Source organism: Podarcis melisellensis (assembly GCF_964234715.1).
Source record: "Podarcis melisellensis genome assembly, chromosome: 5".
In the NCBI taxonomy this organism is placed as follows: Eukaryota; Metazoa; Chordata; class Lepidosauria; order Squamata; family Lacertidae; genus Podarcis; species Podarcis melisellensis.
Genome location: NC_138537.1, coordinates 3,548,463 through 3,567,378, shown reverse-complemented (window position 1 = coordinate 3,567,378; position 18,916 = coordinate 3,548,463). Strand labels below are relative to the sequence as shown.

At 48.3% G+C, this 18,916-nt stretch overlaps 1 protein-coding gene across 5 annotated transcripts in view; it reads right to left on the bottom strand.

Moving 5' to 3' along the window:
• TNK2 (tyrosine kinase non receptor 2) overlaps positions 1-18,916 on the bottom strand; it is a 110,684-nt gene that overhangs the window by 72,570 nt on the left and 19,198 nt on the right. Inside the window, exon 1 of one of the 5 annotated variants that reach the window (XM_081910819.1) lies at positions 14,555-14,697. The exons of 2 other annotated variants lie outside the window; for them this stretch is intronic. In XM_081910819.1, coding sequence (XP_081766945.1) covers positions 14,555-14,563 — 9 coding nt within the window. In that variant the 5' untranslated portion in view covers positions 14,564-14,697. Of the gene's footprint in view, positions 1-3,604; positions 4,246-14,554; positions 14,698-18,916 lie in introns of those variants that run through there. 2 more of the 5 variants (XM_081910813.1, XM_081910814.1) reach the window with 2 other exon arrangements.

Genomic DNA, 18,916 nt, shown 5'->3' with positions numbered 1-18,916 from the left:
CATCTATGAGATCTGGATTGGTGAGACAGGCTTTCTTTTTAAAAAAGGCATCTGAGAGCAAAAGGGGGAAAGGTGAAAATCAAAGACACGCACTCCCCCCTCTCCGTTTTATAGGAATATGTCGACTTACCTGCATGCGGCCCCTATCCAAAATGCACTTTCTCTCTCCATTGCCCTTGCTGAACATCAACAGCACGGCCATTTCCCCTCCGATCGTCAACTACTTTGGAATCTGGACGGTCCTGTTCCCCCCAGTTGATCTGTTTACACTTCTTCTAAAAAGACAATCCGGACTAACCAGCCCACATGTCCGCTTTGGGGCTGCGTTCTTCTGTTGAGTCAGTCGGGATTGCCAAAGGTGCGTGCCTGACCCCTTGGCCTTGGACTGAGCACAGGAACCTGCCCCTGGTCCCTCCAGAGCAGTGTTACCTGCTCGGACTGGCAGCAGCTCTCCAGGGCTTAAAGCCAAGTGTGTGTGTGAGAGAGAGAAAAAGGAGCTGCAGCCTTCCGGACTACAACGCCCATAATTCCCTGAGACATTGTTCATCCTGCCTGGGAATTATGGGAGTTGGGGTCCAATAACATCTGGAGGGCACCAGGTTCCACACCAGGTTTTTCCACCTCTGCTACCCAAGAGCTGTTTAAACTGCAGAGTCCCGGGACGGAATCACAAGAATTGTCAGGGTGGATGGGACCCTGAGGGTCATCTAGCCCAACCCCCCGGAACGAAAGCATGTGCTTGGTCTCGGAGCCCTTGCCATCGCTCTGGCATAATTGCAGACCAAACAGAGTTCCTCTGGGCAAATTTGGATCCAGGTCCAATTCTTTTTCAAAAGCAGGATTTCATACCACCTGGAGTCGGCGGCTGCAAACTCAGGGGCAGAGCAAAAGCACAAGAGAGGAGGAGGGATGTGTGGCTGAAGGGATGCAAAACCGAATGCAGCTGTGCACAAGGAGATAATAATAGTAGTAGTAGTAATAATAATAATAATAATAATAATAATAATAATAATAATAATAACAACAACAACAACAACAATAATTTATTTATACCCTGCCCATCTGGCTGGGTTTCCCCAGCCACTCTGGGCAGCTTCCAACAGAACACTAAAATGCAATAACCCTTTAACCATTAAAAGCTTCCCTAAACAGGGCTGCCTTCAGGTGTCTTCTAAAAGTCTGGTAGTTGTTTTTCTCTTTGACATCTGGTGGGAGGGCGTTCCACAGGGCAGGAGCCACTACCAAGAAGGCCCTCTGCCTGGTTCCCTGTAACTTGGCTTCTCGCAGTGAGGGAACTGCCAGACAAGGCTCAGCGATGTTGGGAAGCATGGGGAAAAATTCTGTGAAAGTATTTTTTATTGTTTCATTTTTTGTTTATGAGTAATGTCGTTACGTTGCAGGAGGGGTGGTTTTTCATGTTGTGAGCCACCTTGAGCATGGTCTGAACTGCGGAAAGCTGGCAAGCAAATAAAATTAGGATCTATATGGATGAAAGGTAGATTTTAAATTGTTTTATCTCCTGTAATTAAATCACAGGAGTGCCACTAAAAAGGTGCGTAAATATTATCAATGTCTATACCAGTCTTTCCCAACCTGGTGTCCTCCAAACATTTTGAAATACAGCTGTGCTGACTGGGGCATTTGGGAACTGCATCCCAAAACATCTGGCGGGCCCCAGGTTTGGGAAGACAAATCTGCATGTGATCGTTTTATTTATTCCATTGCATTTATATCCCACCATTTTTCTGCCCCAGGGAGCTCAAGGTGGCATTCATGATTCTCCCCCTCCTCATTTAATCCTCATGACACCCCTGTGAGGTAGGCCAGGATGACAGGATGACAGTCGCTGCCCGCCTCCCAATTACCCCGTGAGCTTTGTGTCTGAATGGGGATTCGAACCCTGCTCTCCCAGGTCCAAGTCCAACACTCTAATACCACACATTTAAAGCCCTGTGATACCACTTTAAACAGTCATGGCTTCCCCCAAAGACTTTTGGGAGTTGTAGTTTGTAAAGGGTGCAAAGGCTAGATAGGTAAAGGTAAAGGGACCCCTGACCATTAGGTCCAGTCGTGGCCGACTCTGGGGTTGCGGTGCTCATCTCGCTCTATAGGCCGAGGGAGCCGGCATACAGCTTCCAGGTCATGTGACCAGCAGGACTAAGCCGCTTCTGGCGAACCAGAGCAGCGCACGGAAATGCCATTTACCTTCCCGCCGGAGTGGTACCTATTTATCTACTTGCACTTTGATGTGCTTTCGAACTGCTAGGTTGGCAGGAGCAGGGACCGAGCAACGGGAGCTCATTCTGTTGCGGGGATTCGAACCACCGACCTTCTGATCGGCAAGTCCTAGGCTCTGTGGTTTAACCCACACTGTCACCCATGTCCCTTAAAGGCTAGATAGGAGGCCCAAAAATGGAAACAAGAGGAACTACCGACACTTGAAGAGTGGAGAATGAAACTTATGGATTACGCAGAATTGGACAAAATGACTGGGAAAATTAGATATCAAAAGGATCACAAGTTCATCGAGGACTGGGGAAAGTTTACGGATTATCTGAAAAATATATGTGATGCACAGACAACGTTAGTCGGTTTTAAAGAGGCTTTGTGATTGTTAAAGATGTACTGTATTGTAAAAAGAAACTGAGATGAAAGGATAGTTCTAACTGGCAATATAAGACATGGAAAATGCGTAATGAATAGAAAATATGGATGATTGGTGGAGGAGCTGGTGGAAGTACAAAAATTGGAAATTTGAGAACAGGATTGTGTTGATTAGTTTCTAAAAGAAAATTTAATAAAAATTTATTTAAAAAATAAATAAAGGCTAGATAGGAGGCCTCTATTCCCCTCATAGAGCTACAAATTCTCAGAGCGGTTTACAGCCAGTCCCTCTTCTCAGAGTACAATTTGAATCATTGAGAGAGTGTGGGGAGGACGGGAAATGAGGCAGGAGTGAATAACAGAGGGTGAATATGAGTAAATGCATTTACACATGCTTCACTTCAGTAGTGGGAGCGATTAAGGCTGAGTCTTCGCAAATGTCTTTTAAGGAAGGACTGGGGGCTGAGGGAGTTGGCACGGTGTGGGCTTGTAAATGTATTTAGCTGACTTTTTAATGTGGCGATATGGTTGTGGGACGCCCTGAGACCTTAAGGGGAATGGCAGATTGGGCTGATTAAAAATTAATAATAATAATAATAATAATAATAATAATAATAATAATAATAATATCACAATAGTAGTAATTTGTAATTCCTGGGAGACAGCTACAAATGTACAGGGCACCAAGGGGGAGAGATATCAGCTTGCAACGTGGCTGGGGGGGCACTGGAACCCCCATACCTGCAGCCCCTTTAAATACAAGAAGGATTCCCTAAATGGGGAGCCCTTTCATTTCTGGAAGAAAAAAAATAAGAGAGGCGCTGGGGCTTCCCCCTTGCAGAGCCGAATGGAAAGGGAAACCCAAGCCCCCCCCCCACAACCTTCGCACTCCCCACAACCCATCTGTCAGATCCTGACACCCCACAGGGGTGAATTGGGGGTGCCATAGGAACCCCCTCTCTCCTCCAGCACCCCCCTTCCTTGCCAAAGCCATACTGACCCTCTGTCCTGGCACCACCAGCAGGTCCGGCCTGGGCGCCCGAGGCTGGGGTTCTGGGGCTGCCGCGAACCCCTCCGCCTCCTCGTCCTCCCCAGTCGACAGCCGCTGATAATCCGACTTCTCCCCCATGGCTGAGCGGAGCTGTGCCAAATCCGGAGGCCAGATCCTGGCCGAGAGAGCGAGGGGTGCTGTGCCGCAGTCCCAGAATGCGAGGAGACGGGCCCCACCTCACCTGGCTGAGGGATCAGGGGGCCATCTTAGCCTCTGGTCAGGAGTGAGTCAGCCTTTCCCAGAGGTCGGTGGCAGGAGGATTCTCCTGGAGGTCTCAGGAATCCCGCTGGCCAACCCCCTCCCTCCTGCGCCTGCATCCCGTCGCCATGGCGAGAGAGAAACTGCCTCTCAGAGAGGATGCTGTGATGCTCCCAGCTTAATCCTATGTGGCAGATCGTGGGAGGGAGAGAGGATTCCTGGCAAAGAGGTGAAGATTCGGAAGATTCAGTCGATTCAGTCGTCCTTTTTCCAGGCAACTGGGCAAGGAGGGAGGTGATGGGAGGAAACTGGTCCAGGCAAAGGCTCTCTTAAAATCCAGCCCCGGTGCGAAACCAAGGTGGCACAGAAAGGATGGGGCAGCGATGCTGCTCAGAATGGAAACCAGCCCCCCCCCCACATCCCCTGCCTGCAGCTGTGCTCTCCCCCTCCCCTTGCAGTGGCTGCATCTCTCCCCCTCCCCTTCCCCTGGCGATCCAATCAGCAAGGACCCAGAGAGGGAGAGGGGCTTTTTCCGGCTCACACCACCTGGCCCAGCTGCGTTCTTCAAAGCAAGGGGGGTTGGGGAGTACAAAGGGGGCTTCGTCTGCCTAGATCAGTATTTGGCAACCTGGCACGCTCCCTGCGGCCCCACAGAGGACGGAATGCATGGACCACTTCTCTTGCCCATTCATGGCCTTATCCTCCTCTTAAGCAAAGGCCTAAGAAAATAGTGGCCATCAGTGCCTCTTGGGGGAGAAAATTCCTGTGTGTGTGTGTGTGTGTGTGTGTGTGTGTGTAGAAGACCAGCTGGAAGGTGTGCAGAGGAGGGCGGCCAAGATGATCAAGGGCCAGCAAACCAAGCCGTATGAGGAATGGTTGAATAAGCTGGGTATGTTTAGCCTAGAGGAGACTGAGATGAGATATGAGTAAAAGGTAAAGGGACCCCTGACCATTAGGTCCAGTCGTGGCCGACTCTTGGTTGCAGCGTTCATCTGGCTTTACTGGCCGAGGGAGCCGGTGTACAGCTTCCGGGTCATGTGGCCAGCAGGACTAAGCCGCTTCTGGCGAACCAGAGCAGCGCACGGAAACGCCGTTTACCTTCCCGCCGGAGCGGTACCTATTTATCTACTTGCACTTTGGCGTGCTTTCAAACTGCTAGGTTGGCAGGAGCAGGGACCGAGCAACGGGAGCTCACCCCGTCGTGGGGATTCGAACCACCAACCTTCTGATCGGCAAGTCCTAGGCTCTGTGGTTTAACCCACAGCGCCATCTTCAAATATCTCAAGGGCTGCTCCATGGAAGATGGACCAAGCCTTTCTCCTGCCTCAAGGGTAGGACTCGAACCCATGGCTTCAAGTTAGCAAGAAAGGAGATTCCGACAAAACATCAGGAAGTACCTTCTGAGGGCAAGAGCTGTTTGACAGTGGAACGGTCTCCCTTGGGATGTGGTTGGAGGTTTTTAAGCAGAGGTTGGGTGGCCATCTGTCATGGATGCTTGAGCTGAGATTCCTGCATTGCAGGGGGTGGACCGGATGACCCTTGGAGGTCCCTTTCATCTCTATAATTCTATGAAGAGTCTTCTTCTGTCTTGAATCTCCCATTCAATGACCTCCACTGGGTTCTAGTATTATGAGAGAGGGAGGAAAAACCACCTCTATGTCCACTTCCAACATACCATGCATGGTCTGCGACACTCATGTCCTGCTTGAGGGCATCTTCCATGAGAACAGGATGCTGGACCAGACTGGCCACGGGCCTGATCCAGCAGATGCTTTTATGATAAGAGAGGCTGACTTCGCACGCTGTGTGCACCAGCTGGAAAAGCAGGAACCGGATCCCAAGGAACACTGGGGCCCAAGTCCAAGAGAGGAACATGTGGCTCCCGTAAGCCTCAGGCAGCATAGTCCATAATAATGCCATCTGATAAAACATCAATGGAGTGACTCTTAAGAACAGAGGAAGAGCTTCTGCTGGATCAGGCCAGTGTCCCACCTAGGCCACCATCCTGCTCTCACAGTGGCCAGCCACATGCCCTCAATGGGAAACCCGCAAGCAGGATTCGAACACAAAGGCACTCTCCCCTTGTTTGGTTTCCAATTAATACATCTGAATATGGAGACAAAGCATCACGACTGTGACTATCAGCCATCAACCTCAGCAAATGAAACAGATTTGTAAAAACGCTACATGGAAGAAGAAGAAAAAAAAATACGAGGCACTACACTTCTGTAAAACAAGAAAATCCTTAATAAAAATATTTAAAAAAACAAAAAAAAACGCCTCTCCTCCATGAATTTGTCTACTCCTCTTTTAAAGCCATCCAGGTTCGTGGCCGCCACAAACTCCTACAAAAGAGAGTTTCCCAAGGCACTGCGTGAATAAGTCCTTTTCTTTTTATCTGTCCCCAACCTTCCAGCTCCATGCTCACCTTGCCGACAAAGGTCCGTATAGTTAAAGCTATGCTTTCCCCCGTAGTGATGTATGAAAGTGAGAGCTGGACCATAAAGAAGGCTGATCGCCGAAAAATTGATGCTTTTGAATTCTGGTGCTGGAGGAGACTCTTGAGAGTCCCATGGAAGAAGATCCAACCGATCCATTCTTAAGGAAATCAGCCCTGAGTGCTCACTGGAAGGACAGATCGTAAAGCTGAGGCTCCAAGACTTTGGCCACCTCATGAGAAGAGAAGACTCCCTGGAAAAGACCCTGATGTTGGGAAAGATGGAGGGCTCAAGGAGAAGGGGACGACAGAGGACGAGATGGTGGGACAGTGTTCTCGAAGCTACAAAAATGAGTCTGACCAAACTGCGGGAGGCAGTGGAAGACAGGAGTGCCTGGCGTGCTCTGGTCCAGGGGGTCACAAAGAGGCGGACACGACTAAACAACTAAACGACAACAACAACCTCGGGTTAAGAACTTAATTTGTTCTGGAGGTCCGTTCTTAACCTAAAACCGTTCTTAACCTGAGGTACCACTTTAGCTCATGGGGCCTCCTACTGCCACCGCCGTGCGATTTCTGTTCTCATCCTGAAGCAAAGTTCTTAACCCAAGGTACTATTTCTGGGTTAGCGGAGTCTGTAACCTGAAGCGTCTGTAACCCGAGGTACCGCTGTACTGCTAGGAGAGCGGAAGAAAACGGTCTCCCCCCCCATCCATGCCATTCATAGTGTTATGTGCGTCTATCATGTCGACTTTTCTCAGCATTAAAAAGTCCCAGGCAATGAGAACTTTCTTCACCCCCTCGGCCCCTACAGTTCTCTTTCCCCACTTGGAAGAGCAGTAAGAGATTTGTCCGTCCTTGACGAACGTGGTGTGGTGTCTGCTTGCGCCGGCAAAGCATCGCTGACTCCAAGTGCTGGCGGGGAACACCTGTGTGAGCATCCAGTTCCATGCAGGGCCTCCTCAAAGGTGCCAGATGACAGGCCTGCTCTCCTCCGTCATACCAGAGAGCGCAGCTCATGGGCTGAGGCAGGGAGAGCCCTGAGGCAGCAGACGCGCGAAAGGGGCCCTGCTCACCCACGCCTGTCACCGCACCGGCAGAGCCGGAATCCAGGAAGCACGCCAGGCCCTGGCAGGCGGAAGTGAGGGATGGAGGGACGGGAAAACCGCCAGCTCCAGGCTCCCAAGCCCCGGAGGAACGAGGAACAGACAAGTGCCGTGGATGAATAAATAAATGAGAAATGTCTGCTCAGTCCTCAAAACATCTTTGTGTGGGAAGGGAAAGCATTCGTGAAATTGCTCTGCTGGACTTGAGGTTTCTCAGCCTGGAATAAATAAACTGGAAGTCAAAGAATCACGGAATTGTAGGGTTGGGGGCAAAACTGTGTTTCATCTAAGGCTGGGATAAGTCACCTTTGGCTTTCCATATAGACTCCAATCCCAGCGATCATGGTCAGTGGTCCAGCCACTGGTTCCCTGCCATCCTGCCCCACAGTGCTAATCTTCCTCCTTCTTCCATGGCTCCTGCTTCCGTGTCCCTGTTCTGCCATTCTGCTCTATGCAGGGCATTGATTCAGCTTCCCATTCTCCAGAGACCGACTTCTTGTTGTTGTTTAGTTGTGTCCGCCTCTTCGTGACCCCCTGGACCAGAGCACGCCAGGCCCTCCTGTCTTCCACTGCCTCCCGCAGTTTGGTCAAACTCATGCTGGTAGCTTTGAGAACACTGTCCCACCATCTCGTCCTCTGTCATCCCCTTCTCCTTGTGCCCTCCATCTTTCCCAACATCAGGGTCTTTTCCAGGGAGTCTTCTCTTCTCATGAGGTGGCCAAAGTATTGGAGCCTCAGCTTCACGATCTGTCCTTCCAGTGAGCACTCAGGGCTGATTTCCTTCAGAATGGAGAGGTTTGATCTTCTTGCAGTCCATGGGACTCTCAAGAGTCTCCTCCAGCACCAGAATTCAAAAGCATCAATTCTCCGGCAATCAGCCTTCTTTATGGTCCAGCTCTCACTTCCATACATCACTACTGGGAAAACCATAGCTTTAACTATACGGACCTTTGTTGGCAAGGTGATGTCTCTGCTTTTTAAGATGCTGTCTAGGTTTGTCATTGCTTTTCAACCAAGAAGCAGGCGTCTTTTAATTTCATGGCTGCTGTCATCATCTGCAGTGATCATGGAGCCCAAGAAGGTAAAATCTCTCACTGGCTCCACCGACTAAACCACAACAAATGCTCAGTCTCTGGTCGGCAGCCGCTCCTCCCCAGACCTCAACAGAGGCTCCCAGTTCAGATTCTCCTTCTCAAACGGAAGTGGGAAACAGAGACCTGTGCAATGTCAGGACAAGCCAGGCCAGTGACCTCGCCAGAGCTACTACACCTTGGGAGCAGGATGAAGAAAGCAGGTCATGAGCGGACTTTCCCCCACATCCTGTTCCATGATGCAGAAGGCAACATAACTCTGCACCCTGATGTCACTGAGCAATGCAGAGGCTGTGGCTCAGTGGAAGAGGATGTGCTTTGCAGACAGAAGGTCTCAGGTCCAATTGAGGATAAGAGAGACCCAGTTCAAAAACCTGCAGAGCGGCTGCCAGTCAGTGTTGGCAACATTGGGCTGGGTGGACCAACAGTCTGACTCCATATATAAGGCAGGTTCCTCTGCTTCCTATATTCCCTGCCCTGCACTCCACGCTACTGTCTGCCCCTGGCAGTGGGCAGGGAAATGCACATCCAGGAGACATAAAACGGTTAGCACATTTGCAAAGCTAAGCAGGGTCCGGTATGGTTTCGAATTGGATGGGGGACCGCATGTTGAGATCCTGCAATGCAAAGGGTTGGGCTGGATGACCACCCAGGGTCCCTTCCAGCTCCACTTTGATTCTATCATTCACAGCTGCTGCAGACATGACAAAAATCCCTCTTATAAAAGGCCCTTCCATATACTAAAAGTGAGGAATTGTGAATATCAGCGATTGGAATGTAGAATTTGGATTGTATTGCTTGAGCTCTTTCTGTAAGCGGCCTAGGGATTTCTGTTAAAGTATGAAGTGGCAAACGTGTGTATTAAACATACATACATGGAGGGGTACAAATAACCAGAAACCTCAACAAATTGTACCTCCACAACTACAAGCCCCTGTGGCGACAAATTAACAAAGACCTAAAGAGATGGAATAACACGAATTTCACTCTCTCAGACAAAATAGCCATGATCAAAATGATCACACTCCCAAAACTAACCTACCTCTTCCAAACCCTCCCAATCTGGATCCCCTCAACCCAACTCCGCAGTTGGCAGAGAAAACTACACTCTTTCATCTTCTCACATAAAAAACCAAGAATAAGCCCCAAATACCTGCACCTCCCCACCTCAGAAGGAGGATGGGGAATCCCCAACATAGAAGCATATTACATTGCCAACCAAATACGTCATATAATTCCATACATACTAGAAGATGAGACAAAACAATGGGTACACCTAGAGAGGGACACAATTGAAAATACCTGCACCACAACATACCCACTCCTCCCAAACAAACTAAAGAAAATTCCCACAACACTTAACAGGTACACACAGACCATGCTCAAAGCATGGAAAACACAAATAGGCAAACTATCCCCAAGCCCATCCCCACTAATCCCCCTGGCGTACCACCCATTATTCCACCATGCAGCACAAAACCTCCAGATAAAAGTCTGGCGAACCAAAGGCTTATATCGCCTAATAGACTTTTATAAAAATAACAAACCCTTGTCAACACAAGAAATACAAGACAAACTAGAAGACACCCAAATGACCTGGTTAACACGACACCAACTACATGCCCTCTTAAACAACCCAACAGTAAAATCAGCAGCAACTAGGCCCCTGACAACCTTTGAAAACCTCCTCCTAACAACAAAGGGAAATGGTAAAGGGACGGTATCCGCAATATACAAAATACTACTCCAAAATCCCGCAAATCCCCTAGACGCAATCAAAAAACAATGGGAGAATGACATAGGCTATGAGATTAACCCCACTCAATGGACCAGAATGTGGTCCAAACCCCCCTTTAAATCCATATCAACGAAAAGAAAAGAACTCACACTGAAACTCACCTACAGGTGGTACCTAACACCAAGGAAACTAGCGCTAATACACCCAGGAACCTCACCAAAATGCTGGAGAGGGTGCACCTCCTCAGGCACATACCTCCACATGTGGTGGGAGTGTCCCAAAATCCAACTATTCTGGACAACAGCCATACAAGAAATATGTAAAATAACAAAGCAAGTATTAGACTTCACCCCAGAATTGGCCCTACTAAACATCTTCCAAGACAACAACGCCCATTTACACCACAAAGAACTCATAACCCACCTACTTTCAGCAGCCAGAAACACCATAACCAGACACTGGAGAGACCTGTCAGGAGTAAGCATGGACCAATGGTACCAAATAGTATGGGAAACAGCCCTACTAGAAAAATTAACTAATAAACTGAAACTGACACGGGGACAAACAGAAGAAGACACCTTCACCCCGGTATGGCTCCCCTTTATCACATACACAGCCCAACAGGACAATGACAATAATCCACCAACAGCATACAAATCAATATGGCTAACTTGATCCAAAACACCCACCCACCTCACTCACACACGAAAACAAAGATCACCACAGCCAATCACAAACAAACAATCACACCCTAGGCCAACCCCAACCTCTCTCACCACCAAAGGAACACAAGTGAATAACACAAGCACGCTGACACCAAACTACATACATTAGGCATAATAGAAACACCGCTACCCTACCCCCATCCATCTCCCCTCCCTCCACCCTCCTTTCTTTTCTTTTCTTTTTTCTTCTCCTCCTAATGCCTCAACAAATGAAATGGATTTGTAAAAATGTTACACGGGGGGGGGGAAAAATACGAGGCACTACACTTACACTGTAAAACAAGAAAACCCTTAATAAAATATATTTAAAAAAAAAACAAAAAACATACATACATGGAAATGGAAATACGAAAAAAATAATTAAAAGGTTTGCTTCACAGGTGTGAAATGACCGTGTCAGAAATTGTATGCGACTACTGTACAGTGGAGGGATGCAGGTGGAGCTGTGGGTTAAACCACAGAGCCTAGGATTTGCCGATCAGAAGGTCGGCAGTTCGAATCCCCGCGACGGGGTGAGCTCCCGTTGCTCAGTCCCTGCTCCTGCCAACCTAGCAGTTTGAAAGCACATCAAAGTGCAAGTAGATAAATAGGTACCTCTCCTGCGGGAAGGTAAACGGCATTTCTGTGTGCTGCTCTGGTTCGCCAGAAGCGGCTTAGTCATGCTGGCCACATGACCCAGAAGCTGTACGCCGGTTCACTCGGCCAGTAAAGCGAGATGAGCGCTGCAATCCCAGAGTCGGTCATGACTGGACCTAATGGTCAGGGGTCCCTTTACCTTTTTACTGTACAGCGGCACCTTGGTTTTCTAACGTAATCTGTTCCGGAAGACCATTCAAGTTCGGAAACCAAAAACTCAATAGCCGACAGCTAAGCCTCAGGATCCTGCACTCAGAGGAAGCTGTGGGGCATGTTTGACTTCCGAGACGCGTTCAAAAACCGAAGCATTCCGGGTGTACGGCGTTCGGAAACCGAAATGTTCATCAACGGAGATGTTCAGAAACCGAGGTACCACTTTATATGCTTTCTGGTTTCCCACAGAGGCATCTGGTTCTGCCCCTGTGAGGACAGGAAGCTGGACTCGATGGGCCATTGGCCTGATCCGGTAGCTGCTTCTCATGTGAGTAATTACCACACCTGACAAGCATGTGGAGATCAAGTGTGTATTTGCACTGTGGCCTCACAGGGCAGGGCTGCTCATTTGTACCCGTTGCAAAACAAACCGTAAAACTCTCTGCTGTCATCACACACATGGCAGGGCATGAGGATCCTGACATGGGAGCAATAGCTGAGCAGGCCTGCATAATGCAATCTTACTCCGAGTCAGACCATTGGTCCCTCGGTAATGTCTACACTGACTGGCAGAGGCTCTCCAGGAACACAGGAAGCTGCCTTAAACAGAGCCAGACCATTGTTCCATCTAGCTCAGTATTGTCTACACTGACCAGCAGAGGCTCTCCAAGGTTTCAGAACTAGGGGACATTCCCAGCCCGACCTGGAGATCCCAGAGAAGGCCCTGGGGCCTTCAGTATGTTTCCGAGCACAATTCAAAGTGTTGGTGCTGACCTTTAAAACCCTAAACGGCCTCAGTCCAGTATGCCTGAAGGAACCTATCCACCCCCATCGTTCTGCACGGACACTGAGATCCAGCGCCGAGGGCCTTCTGGCGGTTCCCTCCCTGCGAGAAGCCAAGTTACAGGGAACCAGGCAGAGGGCAGCCCTGTTTAGGGAAGCTTTTAATGTTTGATGTATTGCAGTATTTTTTTTATTTTTTTGGAAGCCGCCCAGAGTGGCTGGGGAAGCCCAGCCAGATGGGCGGGGTATAAATAGTAAATTATTATTATTATTATTATTATTATTATTATTATTATTATTATTATTATTATTATTAAAAAGAGGCTTTTCCACCGAGCTACAGATCTTCCCCAGCTTTCTCATTAACAAATTGACCTAGGAACCATGTTGTAAAACTTAGTATTTACAGAACACATTTCAAGTGTTCAAAGTGCTGCATTTGAATATATTTCTTTAAAAAACTATTCTGTTTCACTTCTTGTTTTGAAAGCAACCCAGAGAATCCTTGTTGATGAGAGGTCATTTCATCATAGATAAAACTAAGTAAGTTCACAGAAACATAATTTCATTAATTCTTACAACAGTCCTGTAAGGTAAGCCAGTTCTATTGCTTCCATATTTTGACCTGCCAATGAATGGCATGTAATACATTTAATAACCTACGTTTCCGAGCACAATTCAAAGTGTTGGTGCTGACCTTTAAAGCCCTAAACGGCCTCAGCCCAGTATGCCTGAAGTAGCGTCTCCGCCCCCATCGTTCAGCCCGGACACTGAGGTTCAGCTCCGAGGGCCTTCTGGCGGTTCCCTCTCTGCGAGAAGTGAAGTTACAGGGAACCAGGCAGAGGGCCTTCTCGGTGGTGGCACCCACCCTGTGGAACGCCCTCCCACCAGATGTCAAAGAGAAAAATAACTACCAAACTTTTAGAAGACATCTAAAGGGAAGCTTTTAATGTTTAATAGGTTATTGTATTTTAGTGTTTTGTTGGAAGCCACCCAGAGTGGCTGGGGAAACCCAGCCAGATGGGCGGGGTATAAATAAATTATTATTATTGTTATTATTAATTATTATTATTATTATTATTATTATTATTATTATTATTAAAATAATGACAATACTAATAATGATGACACACTTGGCCGAGGGGGAGCAGGGGGAGAGGAGGGGGAGACACAGTCCTGAAAGGCGCACCGCAAATCTATGGAGCAAGCAACCTTTGAAACAGAAGCTGAGAAATTTGTAGCTGCTAATCTTCATCCCTTCTCAGTGCAAACAAACACTCATCAGTCACAGGTGCCACGAGGGAACCCCAGGCGCACGCAATTTCCGATGCTGAAGCGTAAGAAATGCATTACACACCAAGGGACCGTTTTCAGCAGCATTCCACAGAAAGAAGGAAAAGGCCAACCGGGTCAAATAAGCGATAAATCACGTTTCCACAGAAGTATCACTCACTCAAACAGAAAACGCATGTTTCCTGTTACACAGACACACACACGAGATTTTTTGAAGCGTCAAACTGCACTTCACACAAGCCCGCTCCAGATCCTGGAAGCATGCAGCCGTCACTAAAACCAGCTAGTTATTACAACAAGTGAGTAGCAAAAACACAGGAAACATTGTTTTAATGCCTCCCTTTCGCTCGCTGCGCTAATGAACAAATGCACCCATGCAATATAGATCTTATTGACCTGTAAAAAGACAACCCAGTTCCCACTAAGGAACAAAACGGCGCTTTTTGCAAGACCCAGTGGACTGTTCTCAGTCCTGCCCTCCCCGAAGAGGGGCATTTGGCTTTGCAGCCTTCTGGGCCTTGGCAGTGAAGTCTCAGGGTCTGCATTTAGTCGCCTTAGGGGTTTCAACCTCATCGCAAGAGGCCCGGGGCCCACCGGAGAGCTTGAAGAACAAAAGTTCCCTGCCCCAGCTGCTTTGAAATCGCACTTCCAGCAACTCCCGGGCGCTGCTGCCAGCCTCCCACATCAGCCAGGGCCGGGAGCGGGGGCATCAGGGGCAGCTCCTGGAGTCGGTACTCACCTCCTGCATCTCTTCCGGAGGGATGCCTTAAGGCTCAGGTGGCTGGTTGCCCATCGCAAAACATCTGGCCAGGAGTTTTGCTCTGTCTCTCTCTCTCTCTCTGCCTCCCTCTCTCCCAGCCAGGCTGCCTCTCTCCCAATTGGCCAGCCAGTCACATGACCATGACTTCACCCATCCTGGCATGCAGAGAGGAAGGTGACCATTCACTCATTAGCTGTGGCGTCAGAGTTTCAGTGACAGGCTCCCATTCACCAGGGAGACGCACCGGTCCGGGTGGTTGGCTTCCTTGGAAAGTCACGCTGACAGCCTCAGACTAAGAAGTTGAAGAAGAAAAGGGAATCGCGCAACACGCAGCCTCCAGGCTCCCGTAAATTCCGGAGAGTCTGACAGGCGCTCCAAGGTGAATCCGGTGCATCTCCCATCCCTCTGGTTCAGCCACCAGGAAGATTCTCCACCAGGAAGACCCTCCTGCCATCGGGAATGCCAGCTGCTGGCACCCAAAGCCCAGGAATTGGGACTTCACTTGATCCTCAGATTCTTTGGAGGGGTCATGGACGAGAGATGAACTATTGCCAGATGTTATTGATAAGGAAGTGCTGTGCTGCTTTTATTATCTATATTCCAATAGTGGTGTGGGTTTTTTAAAAAAAATCATTTCAATTCTATTGTAGTTTAATTACTTTTTAGCTGGGCAACCCAGACAGATGGGTGGGGTATAATTTATAAAATTATTATTATTATTATTACTAATTATTTTATTACCTTTTTGTCTTTAATTGGAGTTTTAGTCTGTGTGAGCAGCCTGTGGGGAAAAGGCACATAGATATATCTATTTATATCTATAAATAGATATAATAATAATAATAATAATAATAATAATAATAATAATAATAAGCAGTGGCGCTACTGAAGAAAGTACAGTGGACGCTTGGGTTGCGAACGTGATCCATGCTGGATGCACGTTCGCAACCCGCAGCGGTGCGTCTGCGCACATGCAGGTCGCAACTCGGGGCTTCTGTGCATGTGCAAAGCGCAATTTAGTGCTTCTGCGCATGCACGACCGCTGAAACCCAGAAGTAACCCATTCTGGTACTTCCGGGTTTCGGCAGTCTGTAACCTGAAAAAATGCAACCTGAAGCGTCTTTAACCCGAAGTATAACTGTAATGACCTCACAATGGAGAGACTTCTTTCCACACAAACCCCAGCCCAATAGTTATGGGGCATTAGTGGCCGCAGAGTGGGACTTTGGTCTGATCCATGGGGTCTCCCCGAATGTTCTTAGGCTCTTATATTTACCCTCACCGCTGCAAATCCCTCCCATTTGCCAAATCCAATGTCTTCCGCTGCCGCTGCCACCCCAACCCTGCAGGGTGGGAGGCTTTGGGCAGATAAACAGCAGGCGCCTGTTCTGCCTCGAGTTGGGCGACCCTGAGCCGTGCTCTCGGATTGTAGCTCGACTTCTCCCCCTCCTTTCTTGCCTCGTGGGTACCCTTTTCCCATTTTCACAGCTGCCATGAGGGTGGGGAAGAGCCCCCTACCCATTTTTAAGATATCCACACCCCCCCCTTATTTTTCCGAAGGCAGCTGGCATAAATCGAAGGCCACTCATCCGAACCCTCATAAAAACAACAAGCGCTGCTACTAACCAGGAAATGCCTAGCAACATCGCCCTGCCTCTTGCCTTAAGGTGAGGCTCAGTAGCTTAATGGTTGAAGTGGGTGTGCGTTTGTGTGTTTGTACGAGAGAGTAAGAGGAACAGAGCGTGCCTCCCAGACCGTTCTGCAAGCGGGATTCACGTGTGAGCCAGAAACATCAGGAAGCACTTTCTGACAGTAAGAACTGTTCAGCAGGGGACTGGATTCTCTCGGGAGGTTCTGGGCTCTCCTTCCTGAGAGGGTTGCAAGCAGAAGTTGTTTGGCCACCAGGGATTCCGTAGCTGTGATTCCTGCATGGCAGGGGGTCAGACTAGATGACTCTGGGGGTGCCTTTCCAACTCTAAAGTTCTCTGATCCCATGTAAACGCTGCACAAGCAAATCAGGATCAACGCTTGGATCAGAACAAACGATCAAAAAGGATCATAGTTTCACCTCTGCATCTGTTTGTTGTGTGAAAATCAGGATGAATGCTGAATAAACAGGTCACCTGTGGGTGCTCAGAAGGACAGCTTTGCACTCAGATGATTTTCCCAGCAGCTAACGTCCAAAGCCTCTCAGCCAGCAGGGCTGAAACCTTTCAGAGAGTTTCTGCCAGCTGAGAAGTGGGGCAGGAAATTTTCCAGCACTTTGTTTTCCCGTGGAAAATTTCCCGTTTCGTAAGTTCATCCGTTAATTACGGTGAACGGGTGCCAGCTGCACACAGATATTACGCAAGCTTGGCCGTTTCGTAGCTTTCGCCCTCCTTTACTCAATGCATCCCAAAAATGGGTCTAATTTGCATAGCAAGTTCTCCCAGAAAACATTCCGGGTCAACTTTCCCCAGAAAACTGACAACACAGGCTGCCGGGGGATAGAGAGTTTGGCTAGAGGGAGATATGGGGGGCATATGGCCCTCCCAGCAGATTCCACTGTTGGACTCCAACTCCCATCATCTGCAACCAGCATGGCCATTGGCCAGGGATGAGGCGAGGAGTAGCTGACCTTCACCTGAGGGGTACCAGGTTCCCCATCACTGGCATAAGTGCAGTTAAGATTCACTGTTTGTATAAGGCAGGTTCATATCTTTGCAGTGAAATAAAAAAATGAAGGTCTTATATATATAAGAAATGTTCACAAATGTACCAAGCAAACATGTACATAAATATATAAACCAAATGTCTGAAGCAGCACAGGAAAACAGCCCTGAAGCCGTTTTGACTCCCAAGCTGACCAAATGTTTTCTTTGCAAGGTCAAAATGGAAAAGCCTCCCCATTGTCTTTTCCTTCACAAATCCTGTCTTAAGGGTATGTCTGTGTATGAATAGGGTGAGCCTGTGACCCGGCTCAGGAACGAAGTATTTATCATTACAAAAGACTGGCCAGGCTCCCCAGGGTATCCAATCAAGTAAGCATTAACTGGTAACCTGCCAGACAGGAGATAAACAACGCACTCAGATTTCTGTTGTAGACCGCCCTTTCTGTGATGTATGTATGATGTATGGGGGGAGTTGGTCTTGGACTACAAGGCGGGCAATTTAAAATGTCTATATAAGGGCGGACACACCTTGGTTCGGGGTCCTCCTCCTTTCCTGCGTGTGAAGGGGGCACCCTGTTGCAACAGATCAATAAAGATCAAACTTACTAGCTGCTTTGCTTCTCAATATTCTCTGGTTGGCCTCTGTTCTTTTCTCCGACCGATGGAGAACCTACAAAGGACTCTATAAGGGCTCTTGTGTCCACCATAAGGGAATAAGGACAGATTTTTGTTTATTACAGCAGTAAATGCTGATAGGACGGAAACTGCCTTATATGGCATCACACCATTGGCACACCTAGGTCAATATTGCCCACTCTGACTGGCAGAGGCTCTTTGGGGTTTCAGGCAGGACTCTCCCAGTCTTACCTGGAGACGCCAGGGATTGAACCCTTCTGCAAGCAAAGCAGATGTTCTGCCATTGAGCTATGGCCCTTGCACAAGATTTAAGCAGCCAAATGCTGATCTAAGCAGTCATTTAAAAGTGAATTTTAAAAAACCCATCCTAATATCCAGCATTTATATGGCACTTTTTGTGGATACTCTACCTGCTGCAAGACAGTTTGAGCACTCTAAAGCTCCGTATAAATGCATAGAAGGATGACTAGAATGCAAGGTTTGCTAAGATGCAAGGATCTTAGAAAACCATCTCCTGAGGACACCCTTTCTGAATCCCAAAATGGTTTTAGACCTTCTGGGGGGGTCAGTTGATATGATTTTCACGGCTCGACAGCTTCAAGAAAAATGCAGAGAGCAAAACCAACCCCTGTACAGTGGTACCCCGGGTTAAGTACTTAATTCGTTCCGGAGGTCCGTACTTAACCTGAAACTGTTCTTAACCTGAAGACCACTTTAGCTAATGGGGCCTCCCGCTGCTGCCGCGCCGCTGGAGCACAATTTCTGATCTCATCCTGAAGCAAAGTTCTTAACCTGAAGCACTATTTCTGGGTTAGTGGAGTCTGTAACCTGAAGCATATGTAACCTGAAGCGTATGTAACCCGAGGTACCACTGTATATGGTGTTTATTGACCTAGCTAAGGCCTTCGACACTGTAAATCGTAATGCCCTGTGGTCTGTCCTTCTGAAAATTGGCTGCCCAGATAAATTTGTGAAGCTCCTTCGGCTCCTCCACAATAATATGACAGCAACAATCGCAGATAACATTGGCTCTCAAAGTGAACCATTCACAGTG